The sequence below is a fragment of the Bos grunniens genome, chromosome 16 (assembly GCF_055505025.1).
Source record: "Bos grunniens cultivar Pamir isolate PY7600 chromosome 16, Bosgru_T2T1.0, whole genome shotgun sequence".
Classification (NCBI taxonomy): domain Eukaryota; kingdom Metazoa; phylum Chordata; class Mammalia; order Artiodactyla; family Bovidae; genus Bos; species Bos grunniens.
The window spans coordinates 18913333-18928564 of NC_141180.1; the positions used below are offsets into that span (position 1 = coordinate 18913333).

Sequence of the window (15232 nt, forward strand, 5' to 3'; positions counted from 1 at the left end):
AACCAAGCAAACTTTTTTTTTTTTCAATGAAAAGTGAGGCTACTGCAGCACAATTAAAAGTAAGTTGTGCTCAGGAGTTGCCTGCAAGGTAGCTTACTGCCGCAGAGCCTCCTCTCACGTGTCCTTGAGGAGGGAGCAAAGGACTCCGTGTGTGTAGTTTTCCCATGTCCAGAGACCTGCTAGACTTTCTCTTACAGTTAAGTTGTGGCCGGCTGTTGCCAATTGAGACCCTGACCCCGGCAGCGGGCTTCCTCTTCCTAAGCATCCCCACATGTCCGTGGTCACTGCACAGGTGCTTTTGGCCATTGTCTGTCCCTTGCTGGACTTCAGCCAACCAGGGTAAATCTCTCTGGGTGGTTTCAAGCCCCGCTGACTGTTTCACAAGTTGGATCAGCAGGGGATATCAGTAGCTTGACAGCCCAGCCTTTTGAGCAGCGTGTTCTCTGAGGCGGACGGTCTGGTCCTTTGATTTCTGGGCTTTGCTTCTGAATGTGAATTGTCCCGAGTTGGCAAAGAAGCTAGCAGCTGCTCGAGTGCTGGGCTTGGAACCAGGTAAGATGGATTTTAATTGCTTATTTCCCATTTCTCTGGCACCAGCTGATCGTGGAACAGCAGGATGAGCAGTTGGAGCTGGTCTCTGGCAGCATCGGAGTGCTGAAGAACATGTCCCAGCGCATCGGAGGGGAGCTGGAGGAGCAGGCCGTGTGAGTACCGGGATGCCCCTCTCGCCTCAGAGAGGTGAAGGGAAGAGCCATCTTAGGAGACCCCTGAAGAGCCTGCCGGTTACATGGCCAGTAAAGCCAAAAGCTGTTTTGTTTCTAGCTGCATCTTTACTCTGTTTTACAGACTAGCCTCTCCAAAAAAGGCAAATCCATCAGATAGAATTTTCAAGAAGGTTTAGGCAAAGTTATTAGTATTTTTAAACACTTGCAAAAGAGGTACCAATTCCTCTGACCAGCTGACTTCAAGTGTTGTAGTGAATAGGAATGTGAAACTGTTAGGGCTGTGTAAGCTCCATGGAGATTTTTTGTCCCAAAGAGGATAAGACTTAACTTCATCATTGCATGCCTTTCCTGCTATATTAAATGGAACTTTTTGCTCTGTATCTTAAATTTTTATTTTGTTGGAGGGGGGGAAATATAAGTTTAATTCCAACTAATAAAAAAATCTCCTACAATGGAAAAGTCTTCTCCTAGAAAAAAAGCACAAGAAAACATACCTGGATTCGTTTTTCCTTAAGAAAAATCTCCGTTTGCACTCCTGAAGTATGACACCAAAAACAGAATTCTTAAAATATGCTACCTTTGCCATTTCACAAAATATTTTTTCTTGGGGAAAAAAAAAAATCTAGTAGGGTATTTCAGAAACTCTCCTACCTTGATTTTGTGTTCAACCTTATGGATTCATTTCTTACAAATTCAAACTGGGCATCTTGTTCTCCTGGGAGGCCCCAGGGTATCCACAAAGCAGCCAAGAGAATAGGCAGGGTCTCTGCCATCAAGGGTTCACTGCTTACTGGGTGGAATGGATATTATAGAAATGGTGCAAGTTGTGAAGGGTAACAGAAGTGGAGAGCTGCCAGTGAGGGGAGTGTGTGGTGCCTTGAGGGCCCTAACAGCCTGAACTGGAGAGCTGACTCAGTCTAAACTCCCTGAGAAGAGAAGAGAGGTTTAACTGGGACTGAAGAATGAGTATAAGGTACCAGATGGGGTGGGAGGAAAGGGTGAGGGGAGGCTCTCCTGGAAGGAAGAGTCCTTATAATGACTTAGAGGTGATATGTGCACACAGCAGAGAGGTTTAGTGTGTCTAGAGCACCGGGGTTGAGAGGGAGGTTACAGGAGTCAAGTCAGGGAGGCAGAGAACAGATCAGGGAAGGCCCCAGAAGCCACAGTAAGGAGTTAGGACTTGTCATTCAAAGGGCGATGGGAAACACAACCCCAGGGAAGGCTGTGTTAGTAATGCCATGGTCAGGTTTATGTTTGGGGGAGATCCGTCCATCTTTGGTTTTGATGGTGAACCACAGTGGAAAAGACTGGAAGCAGGGAGGCCACGTAGGAAGGTGGCAGAACAGGAGCTTAGGTATGCAGCTTAATTGGTCTGAAATGCATTCTTACCCTAAAATTCACTATGCGGATGGGAAAGAACTAATTATTTGAGCAGTTACATTGGTTGGGTAGATGACAGACCCTGGCAGACTTCCAAATAAAGACGGTGAACTGAACACAACCTCTTTATCTCCGTTCCTACTCTGAAGTCCACGAGAACAGTAACAGAGGTTTTTATTTGTATTTAATGGCATAAAATCTATGGGGACATAGAGCTTGGAATAAGAAACAGTGATCTTAACATTTTAGCTCCTGGAAAGCAGAAAGATAAATGGTGAACCTGAGAAAACAGGGTCCTTGGTGAGCAGAGGGGAGAGCCCAGAGCGGTGTGATTCAGGCCCCAGACCCCCAGCTGAGAAGAGCATGTCCTCACTCGTGACAGTGGGAGCCCTGGATGTCGACCTTATCCAACCAGGACACAGTTCTGTTGGAAGGAAGGAAGCGGGAAGAGAAGTGGGAAGGATGCAGAGGTGGGGAATGGAATGGGAGGGCGCTAAGCCCTAGGCTTTCACCGTGCAGAGTCAGCGGGATCCGGACACTGAGCTGCCAGCGTGTAGCTTCAGAAACTGGAGAATGCACCCAGAGAGTAGTGGAGGGGCTGAAAGCGGTGGCCCTCGGGGATGGGGGACAACTGTGGTTTTTTATAAAAGGACTGATTGGCTCTACAAACTATGTATGTGTGTAATTCTAATAAAAATAGGTAAATTAAAAGGAAGAAGTGGGTCTTACACTTAGACCCGTGCTGTCTAGTACAATAGCCACCAGCCCCCACATGGCCATTGAGTACATGAAATGTGCCCAGTCTAAACTAAGAAGGGCCCTGGGTATAAATGCACACCAGTTCTGAAGGCCTTAGTGTGAAAAAATATAAAATTGCATATTGAAATGATAGTTTTTTTTAGGTATATTGGGCTAAATAAAACAGGTTATTAAAATTAATTTCAGCTCCCTTTTTTAAAATGCGGCTTCTGAAAAATATGAAGTGGCATAGGAGACTCACATTGCATTTCTTTTGGACAGCACAGAGGTAGGCTAGAAACTTGTTTTTTTTTTAATTTTGTTGTCCTTTAGTCACTAAGTCATATCTCACTCTCTTTTGACCCCAAGAGCTGTAGCCCACTAGGCTCCTCTGTCCATGGCATTTCCCAGCCAAGAATCCTGGAGTGGATTGCCATTCCTTCTCCAGGGGCATCTTCCTGGATCAGGGATTGAACCTGTGTCTCCTACATTGGTAGACAGGTTCTTTACCACTGAGCCACCTAAGAAATTTGGTTAGTGCATGGTTAATGTGTGTCCTTGGACTGGAGGTTGGATGACTTACCCGTTTTTGTCTTGAGTAAGAAAGATCTTACACAGCACACACAGGTAGCTCTTGTTTATCAGCATTTGCCCTGTGTGGATAGGTCTGCCAGCTGCAGGGCCAAGATGCTACCAGAATCTAAAATGAGCTAAAAAATGTTTTAATTTGAAAATTCAGGTAAGGGACAAAGGCTTGTTTGTGTAGTTGCCAACATGGGGGATATTTAATGACTGACTTAATGAGGAGTTGGTTGCCTGAATCCTGCAGGGCTCTCGGGTGCCTCTTGTGGGCCCAGACCCAAACCACTCGCTGCCCTTGGTGCTGCCAGAGGAATGAATAAAGCCTTGTTAAAAAGCCCTCTGGTTACTAATTAGTATGTCATATTCTAGCCTCAGGATAATCATATATTAATCCAAAGTTGAATAGTCTGGAATGCTTAGTAATTTATGAAATAAACACTGTTGGTATGAGTATTGTGTTTTCTTTCCTAGCCACACCTTGGGCAGCAAGCAGTGTGAGCCTCAGGGAGCTGGTTCTCTGTGCGTGTAGACGAGGTGCACGGAGCTCAGTCCTGAGGCTGCCCAGCTTTATGGTAAAGCATGGAGTGGCTTAAAGCAGATGATGATTTGATCAAAGTCCATTTCTTAACTCACGCTACTATAAAGTGCTTTGTGTGGGGCTTCCCTGGTGGCTCAGACAGTATAGAATCTGCCTGCAGTGCAGGAGACCTGGGTTTGATCCCTGAGTTGGGAAGATCTCCTGGAGAAGGGAATGGCAACCCACTCCAGTATTCTTGCCTGGAGAATTCCATGGACAGAGAAGCCTGGGGGCCTACAATCCATGGGGTCCCAAAGAGTCAGACATGACTGAGCAGCAAACACTTTAACTTTCATGGGAACCCTGTTGATAGGATCGCCTGCTTTTACAGATAAGGGTCCCTTGTCCAAAGTAGCAAGTGGCAAAGCCTGGTTGTCTGATTCACACAGCCTTCTTTCTGCTACACTGCACTGCAGCTGAGTTTGTATTATTGTATGTTCAGGTCCCCATTGGCCTTGGCTGCAGTTCTGCAATCTAGAAAGCTCTAAAAAAATTTGCAGCAAGCTTTTGTTACAGAGGAACCTGACCTGAACTGACTGCAGCCATGACTCCTCATAGTTTTCTTTGCAGAAATATTAACTCAGGTGTTTGATGACAGCCCCAGACTCTGCTGGGGGTGTTGGCTAATACACAGTGTATGTAACTTACTACTTTTTCAGATTTCCAAAATTCCGAACTCAAAAACAGATCTTGTCCCTTGGATAAAAAGATTGGGGGGTCTGAATCCCAATGTTGTCTGTTTGGTGATTGTTAAGACTGAGGCCCAGATCCCAGTAATTTAACTCCATGGCCACTGTATCTGGAGCTGTGCTGAGCAACCTCCTCCTGTGTCTGCTTGTCTTTCTAGCATGCTGGACGATTTCTCTCACGAGTTGGAGAGCACTCAGTCTCGACTGGACAATGTGATGAAGAAACTTGCAAAAGTATCGCACATGACCAGTGGTATGTATGTGCTTAAAGCTCCAGAATTCTTAATTCTAGAGACACAGTCTAGGGGGTGTCTCATGGGTGCGCTTGTTCAGATCCTCTGGCACATTTTTGTTAGACGTTGGGGTCAGGAGATGGAAGACTAGCACACACAGGCCTGGTCTTCGGCTTGTGGCCTTCACCTGGGAAGAGCCTTCGTGGTCCCCACCATGCGAGGCTGGTGCTGACGTTTCTTCTGGTGGAGTAACTTTCTTTGCACTTACAAAATCGTTCATTTTCCTTTTTTCCTATTTCCTTACCAAAAGAGGGAATTGGTTTCCCAATTCCCAACTAGTAAGAGCTAGTTACTGTTTCTCCTGGACTGACTTTTCACTGAAAGAAACACCTCTACATTTCAGAAGATGGCCTTGCAGATCTCATTTAAACTGTTTTTATTTGAATCTGTAGTGAACTATTCCAGCAAATTTATACCAGGCAAGGGATGAAGAAGTAACTTTTTTCAAATTGGTTACTGTGTAGGAAGATGAGTGCCAGTGACTGTTTTTTGTTACTACAACCTGTCTTCTCTAAGAGAAATAACATCTTTTTAAATCAGAGAAAATAGAGTATCTTTTTTCCCTCTATTTGGTGGGAGACTCTGGGTGAAGGGAGGGACTGAGACATCCTTCAAGGGCACCTAAGTGTTCTTGAACCAGAGCACCCCCTCCCCCATCAGAACGTCCCCTGTGTCTTGACAGCTTTCTTCAGTTGATTTCCTATTGTTACATCTGTATGACATAGTCTAACTGTCCACTCTTGCCTTTTGAGGCAAAATTTAAATACAAGTGTGTATTTGCTTCTCAACTGTTTAACTCATAGTCAAGTTACATAAGACTTCTCTTGGGCTCTGTTTCTTTTATATATAAAAAAATTGAATGACGCCTACCTCTCAAGGTCATTGTGAGAAATAAATGAAATAGTAATTAGTGTACAAATGTTTAACAGTGTCTCTCATGTATTAGTACATAGTAAGTGTTTGTTTGGGAAAAAAAAGGGGGGGGGTAAGACAGGCAGAAGATGGCCATGGGGGGCCAAGGACCTGTTACATCTAAGACAAAGGGAAGCTCCTAGCCAGACTGGTTTCCTTCCTTCTCTCTAGGGCACATACGCTTCGTGCTTCTAGTAGGCTCTTCATTGCCAGCGGCAGGCCCCAGCTCACTTCGTCTTCCACACGTCTAGAGGAGTTTTGTGAAGTCCTCCTCCCGCTTATCTCTGTTCTCTCTTCTTCCACCCCTTCCCTCCTCTTTTTTTCTCCTTTAAAAAAAAAAAAAAGCTTTTTACTGAAGTATTGTATAACCAGTTTCAACCGGATCTTTCACTAGTGTCTGTATTAGTGGCAAAGTCAAGTAGCTACTTGAGCACCGGTTTTGTTTGGAGAGAACAGTGTAACAAAGATGCACTGTGTCCTTGTCTCCAGCGTTCTGGGAATGAGTAATTTAGAAAAGTACTTGCATTGTGATAAGCCGCTCCGTGTGTATAAATAGCACTGACGTCTGCTCACGCTGTCTTCTACTTAAGTCTGCTCACGCTGTCTTCTACTTTTTCTCCCCCCAAAAAAGTTTGGGGAGCAAGTAAGAACTTGAGGTATGTCCTGTCATACCTCAAAAAGGAGAGCCAGGAAACAGAGCATTTATGTTGAAAGGCCCCTGGGTTTGGACAGCTTGCCTGTGGTGTTCATTGTAGTATCTGCTCCCCAAAGAGAGCGATTTCGGGGCCTCCTGCTTGGCTGTGCTGGCTTCGATTTGATGACAGGGCAGTTTGGTGTTTGTCTCTGTTCTTCGTAACTTTTGGGAAAGTTCACTGCTTTTCGATCAAGCCTACATACAAAGAAAGAGTAGCGGGACACGCTGGAGTGTGTGATTAGGCAGTTAGTGAACTCCCACATTTCACAGGCCTGCAGAGGCGAGACCCCTGCCCTCCCCATGCCTGGCTGCTTTCCTGGGCAGAAATCTGCCAGGGTGCCATACTTACTATTTTGAATGACCCAAGAGAGACACTGGTCTTGTCATTCTACCCAAAAGAAGTATGTTCTTTTGAGTGGATACCCAGGTTTTCTTCCCCTCACTTTCCAAAGTTCTGTTGTTCATCTTTTCTCTTTAGGGGAGGAGACTGTTGAGAGCAGGAAAATCCTGCAGAGTCACCTCTGGGGTTCTGCACCGCCCCCCCACCCCCCGCCCCCGCACCTGACTTTCTGAGACAGGTCCAAGCTTGCAAAAAGGCTGGTTAGGACCATTCACTTGGGGTCACAAAAACCCTCGTGGTTAGGACCCACCCCTTCTGGGAGAAGTCCGCTAGGATAACAGCTCCCTGGGTCACCCCGTTCATGCTTCCTAGGAGCAGCTTACACTTCAAAGGGAAATGGATTTAAAAGCACATTCCTGGATTGTGCTGGCTTGTGTGCTCTTTGATGAAAGCCCCTGTTTAGTGCAGTTTCAGAAGAGAAAGTGATTGGAGGTGGGAGGAGGGCTGGGTAGAGGCTGATGGGAAGCTGGTTCACTGTTGGAAGTTCAGGTCTAAGATGGCAGGATGCCTTGGGCAAGGCAGCAAGGAGGTATTTACCTTGACTGTATCATCTTAGAAGAATATAGATTAATCACTTTAATGAGAGGATTTTTAAATTATTGTAAACATTTTTAAGTAGATGAAGGAAGGCTAGATACTTGAGTTTTCTGGACCATTGAAGTGATAGTTAAACAGGTGAATACTGTTATCTGGAGTAGGCAGACTCACCCTCCCCACGCCCTTTGGACTAGTCCTGTCTCAGAAAGGAACAGGTGGACTTGAGGTCTTGATTCTAATCCCACTTGCTAAGTGAGTTTCTAGCATGTGTGATGGGGAGCGCAGTGAGCCACTGGAAAGGTACTTGCTTTACTTACTGTTGGTCGGTGGCAGTTCTGCTGACCGGTTCTAAGACTTTGCTGTCTGCGACATTTACTTTAGTTACATGTTTTATGGACCCAGCATTGCTTTGTGTAAAGTTTCGTGGTCTATTTTCCTAGATTCAGACCTTTTTACAATGTGATTCTCAATAGTAGTGTTGTGCTAAAATCTTTCAAATAAACTTTTGATGAATTGGTAGGGGTACCTTTTTACTTCTACTTAAACAGAACTCTTATCTTACTTCTAGCAGCTGAGCTCCAGTGTCACAGGCTTTAATCTCAGCTTGACCTTTTGTGCAGAATGGCAGGGGTTCTCTGTGGGGAGCCAGCTTGCTCTTCCTACATCTGCCCAAGCAAAGGGCGCATCCTGAGGACGACAGCATCCTGTGCCAAGTGTGGGCCCACAGAGTGTGCGGATACTCGTGTTGCGTGGTCCTCCGGCAGCCCTGTGAGTTAGGGGCGCTCAGCAAGGACTGTGGGGGCCCTGCTCTCATCCGTCCCTCGGGGCCACCGTGCTCTGGGGTCACGTAGATGGGCTCTGGCCACTTTGTTTCCTGCGCCTGTTGTAAATTGTGAGTAGGGCAGAAAGCTTCAGAGAAGACATTCCACTTTGACTTAGAGATGTTCATGTCAGTTACTTTAATACTGGTTAAAGCGATCTTTCTTGCCCAGGATGGTATGAAGCCCGTCACACACCCATGATCAGTACAGCTTGCTTTTTCAGCTTTTTTGTTTCCTGAAGTGACCACCAGCAGCTTTCATCTCCTTTCTGTCCTCCCGTTGTGCTCCTTGAGAAAAGACCATGATTATTGTTTAAACGATGTGACTTTGGTGGGACATTAAAGCAGATGAGCTTTGACCTGTAACACCAATGCCAACACCTTTTCCAGGGATGTGATAACCGCCAGCGGAAAGCTGCAGCCTGTAGATCTTAAGAGAGCTGGGACACAAAGCCAGTACTTCTTACGAGGCTGGCTTTCGGGGTACGGGCAGGCCAGGAACAGCAGCGGTCTAGTGCCAGGTGCCCAGGCAAATTGGGGCCTCTCTTTGCCATCATTTGCCCATTCTGTGCCCTTTGCATGCCCAGGTGTTGCCTTAACTGTCCTGTAACTGTGTCCTGGGGAAGGTCAGGTCCTAGGAGCGCTGACCCTCGTGTCCTGCCTTCCAGATCGGCGCCAGTGGTGTGCCATCGCAGTCCTCTTCGTGGTCCTGCTCATCGTGCTGATCCTCTTCTTAGTGCTGTGACGGCAGGGCCCCGGCTCGCTTCCTGCTGCACACACACCCCGGGGGACAGGGAGAAGCAGCGCGCGGCGGCTCGCTCCTCGCAACCCTCTCCTGGAAGCACAGCCTGAGCTGACTTTTCTTTCCGTGACCCCACTGTGGAGACAGCGCCTCCAGCCCAGTGTGGGGAGGGCCGGTGGACAGAGGAAGTCGAGGACTGCACACTCCCGGCTCCCCGGCTCCCATTCTGAGGACAGCTGGCTCTGCTTTGCCTCCCCCGGAATTCACTCCCCCCGGAACTTGCTCCCCCTGGAGGGCCTTCGAGGAATCCAGAAAACTTCGCGGACTCGGCTCATGTTGGCTGACGCTTATTCCATCCATCTTTGGCAGCTCTTTTCTCGCGTTCAGACTCTTCGCCCCTCAGACGGCTCGCGCTGGCCACTGCAGAAACACCTATGGGGGGTGTGGGTGCCTGGATAGGTATCGCATCCTGTCGAGGCAGTGCTGTCTCACCCCTGAGAGCTGGTGGTTAGTGGGGACAGAGAGCTCAGAAGCACTTTGTGACAGAAGATGCAGTGGTTGGTTTGCAGGGGTAAGTGCTGGGGTGAAAGTGCTTCTCTAGGCGCTGTTTTTGTGGTAGGAATAACCAGTGGAAAAGAGCGAAAAGTGCTGGGCTTTGGGGCTGCTGGCGACTTGTGGCTTGAATTAAAGGGAGGACGGAGCAGCAGGGCACAGCTGCGGAGGGCGGGTGAGGTCGCCGGGGTCAGGCCCTTGCTGGATTCATGCCACTGTCATACAGCCACCTCCCCAGAGGGGCAACTTGCATTCCTAGGGGACCCTGAAATGAGCGGCTCAGTGGCTCACGTGAGCGGCCTGAGGTCCCAGGGTGGCGTCCGCGGCAGTTCTTTTATTCCAGCAGCACTCCGCCTTGAGGGCTGGGAGTGGTCAGTACATTAATGACACTTACCAGAAACCATAATGTCAAAAAAGGCTAGTTCTGGACCAGATTTTTCTTACCCTGTAATTGCAAGGATGGGTAGGTGAACATGGTTCCTTTTTCCCTGAGACGATGTGGTTTATCATCCATTCAAATAACTGAGCCCTTCCGGATTTAAATGACAGATGCTTTCATTGGGTTTTAGTTGCTGACCCTGCTGAGACACTATACACTCCAAGCTTCTGGTGACTTTTAAAATGCCTCCAGTGTACATGTGTATATATTTTTATAACTTCCCTGATGAAAACCTAGGATTGAAGTAGCAGCTGAGCCCAGAGCCAGCGTGTGGCCGTGGCAGCTGCCGGTCCCTCCCCACCATCTCTCTCTGCACTTGTGAAGCAGCATCTGGGCAGAATTCTGGCTTCGACTCCCGTCTCCTCATCTTTCAGGGTCCATTCCTCAGCACACTAACTTTTTTTTCCCCCTTGTTTTGTTTGTATCTTGTTTTTTTGTTTGTGTCGAGCTTCTGTTTTCCCTTTTTGGTGTGTGTGATTTGCAATGATGTACTTGCCCAGCTAACTCTTGAATTGCACTTTGGAATAAATTCTCATAACAATTTTTTTAAAGAAGGGTATTTTCTCATGTTTAGGATCATGGTAGGTCAGGAAATCTGCCTGTGGATGAAAAGCTGAAAGCAGGTTTATAGAATTAAAAGGGTGGTTGACATCCACGTTTACACTCCACTCTACTTGATATGTAAGTTATTTCTTTTCAAATTAGGGAAAAAAGTGATTTTTACAAATGGCTTCAGATATAGGGTACTAGATTACTTTTCCAAGTTTTGAGCTTGTTAAAATAGTCTCCTACAAGCCAAAGACACAGCTGGTCCTTAAAATGTCTTTGTTAAACATCCATGTGGACCTTGTCTCAGTACTGTGATCCCCATGATGAATTACACGATTGCCCTGTTTAAATGCCATACTGTTCTCCGGGTGTTACCAGATTGACCATGTCCTTCGAAACTGACATCATGTCTGCAGGGCCTGTTGGGAACACGCTGGTCATTAGTAAGATTCTCCCCAGGCTTCAGGGACCAAGTTTTGTGATACCGAGGCTTAACTACTAACTGTTTGGGGATATTAAGAGTTGGCAAACTTGCTCATTTAAGGTGTTTGCTAGACTGTGGCTGTTGCAGACCAGACTGAAGAGGAAAATATTTAGAAAGTTTACTTAAAATCCGGGCAGTGCAGCATTCTCCCTGTCTTTCTGACCTTGGAGGAGCTGTTCTCTGATAGGCCACCTCTTAATGTGTTTGTCGGACACACAGCCCCAGGTGACCTGATCCTGGGTCTGACCCTGGCTGTTATATATCAGGACTGGGCAGTCACTGCAGACCAATGTTCATTTGAAGGCTCCCCAGTGAAATTCCAGACTGTGGCAGACAGAGCATGCCAGGGGCTTAGATTCATTTCTAAGGATAAATGTTTCCTCATCAGTGACCTAATGCTGTGAGTTCCTTGCAGTGGTCCGCTGACCCTGAGTGCCAGAATGGGGGTGGAGCAGATGCCCACAATACCTCCATGAGGCTCAAAGGCACTTCCAGTAGCCATGGGGCCTTTCCCCTCCTCAGCATGTACTTCATCCGTACTCATCATTGCTAAAAAAGCTGGCAGGATATGATGGATAACAGAAAGAGCTCAATTTCTGTTTATTGGAAGAACATTTTACTGATCAATTGGTTGGGCAGGGTGGGTAGAATGGGGGAGTGATCAACTGAAAGAATTTGCCAGAGCAGGAATCCAGCTGGGAAACCAAAACACCTTTAGTTCCTTGTCCTGGTTTTTGATCTTGTCTTTGTGTGAACTGTGAAAAATCACAAACGCGCTCTGTATGCTGCTACTGCGTGGCAATTGGATGTCACAGCATGTGTGTTACATGAGGCTCTTCACGCCAGAGCTGGGGGAGAAGCTTGGTAACTTGCCCATTATTCTCTGCTTTTAGCCAGAGTTAGACAGACTGATGGGTCTGGTAGCCAACGACTTGGCAACTTCCACTCCTTCTCACCTCGTGAGATTAAGGGCTGCGAAGAGAAACGCAGCCTTAACTCCAGCAGAAATCTGTCTCTCTGAAGCGTTTTACCTTCTGTAAGTGAAAGTGGCGGAGCCAAGATTTTTCTTTTGGTTATTTCCCTGGCTGTCAAGTGAGACCATTACCACCTTTCTCGAGAATTCATAGCATCCGAAGATCTAAAACCAACTGATAAATACGAGTTGCTTTTCCACGCTGGAATTTGAACCATTTGGTGTTACCTTGTACACAGGACAAATTTGTAAACAAAATTCGGACTGTCTAGAAAGCTAAAGTTCTAAAATATGGAACACAGTACTGCCAGTGCTCCCTCTTTGTCTTCCTCTCACTGGCATTTCTCCCCCTTCCAGGTTTTTTTAAGGAAAAAAAAAAATTTTTTTTAAGACTGTTCTTTGTCTATCAAGTGCAGAGAGAGGGTGAAGCCACAAGGCCCGTAGTCAGGCAGCCCCGTGCCTGAGCACAGTGCGTGAGTATGGGGCCCAGGGTAGGACCCTGCAGCCTCCCCCTCCCAGCCTTTACGTCTCTGGGGCGGCGGGGGGGGGGGCACTCCCGGCAGGAAGAGGTAGCCTTTCTGCCCCATCTGGTTACCTCTACCCAGCTCCCAGCCTGTGCTGAAACCAAGGAGCTCCTTTGGTCTGCCTGATAATGCTCCCAGGGAGACTGCTGACTGCTATCGGCTGTTGAGTCCAGAAACCCAGGAAAGTTCTGAGTCGAGAGAACAGCCTTCAGAACAGCCTTGCTGTGAACCTGGAGGCCAAAGCTCCAAGCTAGCCGACTTCTGGGATGTTAGCATCCTTAACAGTAGACTCGGAAGGACTTTGTCACTTAGCTCAGCCCTCATGTTTTGAGAGAGGACACACTTTCAGCTCCCTCAACAGACACAGGAGTCACTGGGTGGGTTGCAGTCCAGACTTGGCACAGGGAGCCCACCCACTGTCTGGGACAGGCTGACCTCAGTGATGGGACGTAGGCTTGTAGCGACCTGTGCTCCCCACTGAGCTCAGCCACTTGACATCTTTTGCTTTTGGGTGAACACGAGGCTCTGAATGTTACAGTGGCACTCTGGTCGTGTTGCTGTGATGTCCGTGGGTGGCAAGTTCTTTGTTAGGTGATATTACCGTCTCTTTACTAGGACAGACACTTGGGGAGGTGAGAAAGAAAGGACAAGAACTTGGCTTCCCTCTGATACAAGCTAACGTGTTGGTGCCGTTTTCCTTCGCATGTGACCTGTGTCCAGAAATGCCCTTCCCCGAGGCCGTGCGGGGAACTGTGCTTAGACAGCATCCAGGCGCCTGCCCTGCTGCTTGGGCTTCACACGAACATTTCATGGTCCTGACCCTTTGTGACAGTGTATTTTGCCTTTTTTCTTTTTTTCTTAAAAGTTACGACTTATCCAACCTGAAGCCACTTGATTATCCGGAGGGTATTAGAAACAAGACCACCCAGCTTCGTTGTCTGCAGTTGTTGCAGGCTTGTTCCCTGGCGGCAGCCCAGCGCCCTGCTCCAGCCCAGCTTTCTGGCAGCCCTGGGGGTGGGACCAGATTCAGGGAGGTTCTTTTCCTGCTCTGCAGAAAGTAGGTTTTGGCTGAGACTGGGCTACTGAATGGGAATTGTGACCCCACGGTTGGTCGGTTCCGGGACAGGCAGCTGTCCTAATCCTCAGGAAAATAGTGTGAGTGTACCCTGTTGTCTGTGCGGGGTGAGGGGAGGCCAGGCAGGTGTCCCACTAATAAGGCACTGGAACTGCTTGCGAGCATCACGTGATGACGTCCTGACTGACCCGGGCTGGGAGAACGCCCAGGGCTGGGGGCGGCCTGGCAACCAGGAGAGGGCCAAAGCAAGCAAGCTGTAAATGATGATGGATTCGGGTTTTGTAAGTGGAAATATGCTTCCACTGGCTCACTTGTAATCAGAAATTAGTGTAATTAAAAGTTGTGTAATACATGGCAATGCTCAGCAGGACTAAACCATTGTTTTTTTTCTCTTTCAAGGATAAATAACCTTAAAGCATTTTATTTTTAATTAGCTAGAGGTACAAATGAAAGACGTGAGATCGGTGATTAGAAATGCAAAAGCCGTGGTGATTTCCAGATGGTGCTTCCGCCCCAGCTCCACCACCCCAGGAGAACAGTGTCAGAGCCCGGGGCTAGCAGTTCCAGCCTCGCTGTAGGTAGGTCTCGCTTCCTCTACGCAGTAGCTCAGCAAGTGTGGAGTGGGACCAGCGGGTTGCATCCCCTGGGGACTTGCTCGAAATGCAGATTCTTGGGCCCCACCCCAGACCCACAGACTTGGATGGGGCCAGTGGGCTGTTCATCAAGCCCTCCAGGGGATTCTGATGCCCACCCAAGTGTGAGAACCACTGCTCCCTGCATTGTGGAATTTAGGCTGCAGTAAACCACCGCTGTTGTAAAATAAAACAGCTTCATGGCCTTGATTCTAATCCTGACCTTAAAATTTGATGACACAATAAACTTGAAAACTTTTGAAAAATACTTGTGTTTAAAAAAGCCTCCACTAGCCATCCTTAAAAGTGATATTTTTACACCCAGAAGTTTATCAGTAAAGTTTCTTACTTCTACTCTTGAAGTCATGTTACAACTGTACAAAGAATACTGTTCAGTATTAAAGAGAAATGGAGAGACCATGAACTTTGTCCTGGTTTTTGATTTGGTTGGTTTTTATTTTTAGTTCTTTTCAGACCAAAACACAGCTGCCTCTCCTCCTCCTGCTCGCACTAATAAACATGAACCTGTGCATATGGCTGGGGTAGGAAAAGTTTGTGGCTGGTGTGAGATGTGAGTTCTAAATTGTTTTCTCTGGCTGAGTAAGTTATATATGAATTCTTAAACCCCCAGCCAGTCATACTGTGCATTCATACAGCACCGTTTCAGTTGGGATGAGGCACCTGGGGGTCAGAGAGACTATAACACAAAGGAATCGAGTCCCCGACTTGCCCTTCACTGAAGTGTTGGCATACAAAAATATTGCCCATGCCAGTTGGTAGTCAGAAGAGCTTGCCTTGAGCTCTGTGGGACAAGGTCAGGCTGTGTGAGCTCATGAAGGATGGGGTCTTCACTTCTTTTGCATCATCGTCCTCAGATTGAGCACGTTCTGTGTATGTGCCAGGCACTGTTCTAGT

General features: G+C 47.4%; 1 protein-coding gene across 1 annotated transcript in view; it reads left to right on the plus strand.

Moving 5' to 3' along the window:
* The window catches only part of STX6 (syntaxin 6), a 51282-nt gene extending 36541 nt beyond the window's left edge, over positions 1 to 14741 (plus strand). Inside the window, exons 6-8 of the mRNA XM_086343521.1 lie at positions 598 to 704; positions 4850 to 4944; positions 9016 to 14741. Coding sequence (XP_086199647.1) covers positions 598 to 704; positions 4850 to 4944; positions 9016 to 9092 — 279 coding nt within the window. The 3' untranslated portion in view covers positions 9093 to 14741. The remainder of the gene's footprint in view (positions 1 to 597; positions 705 to 4849; positions 4945 to 9015) is intronic.
* The last annotated feature ends 491 nt before the right edge of the window (positions 14742 to 15232 follow it).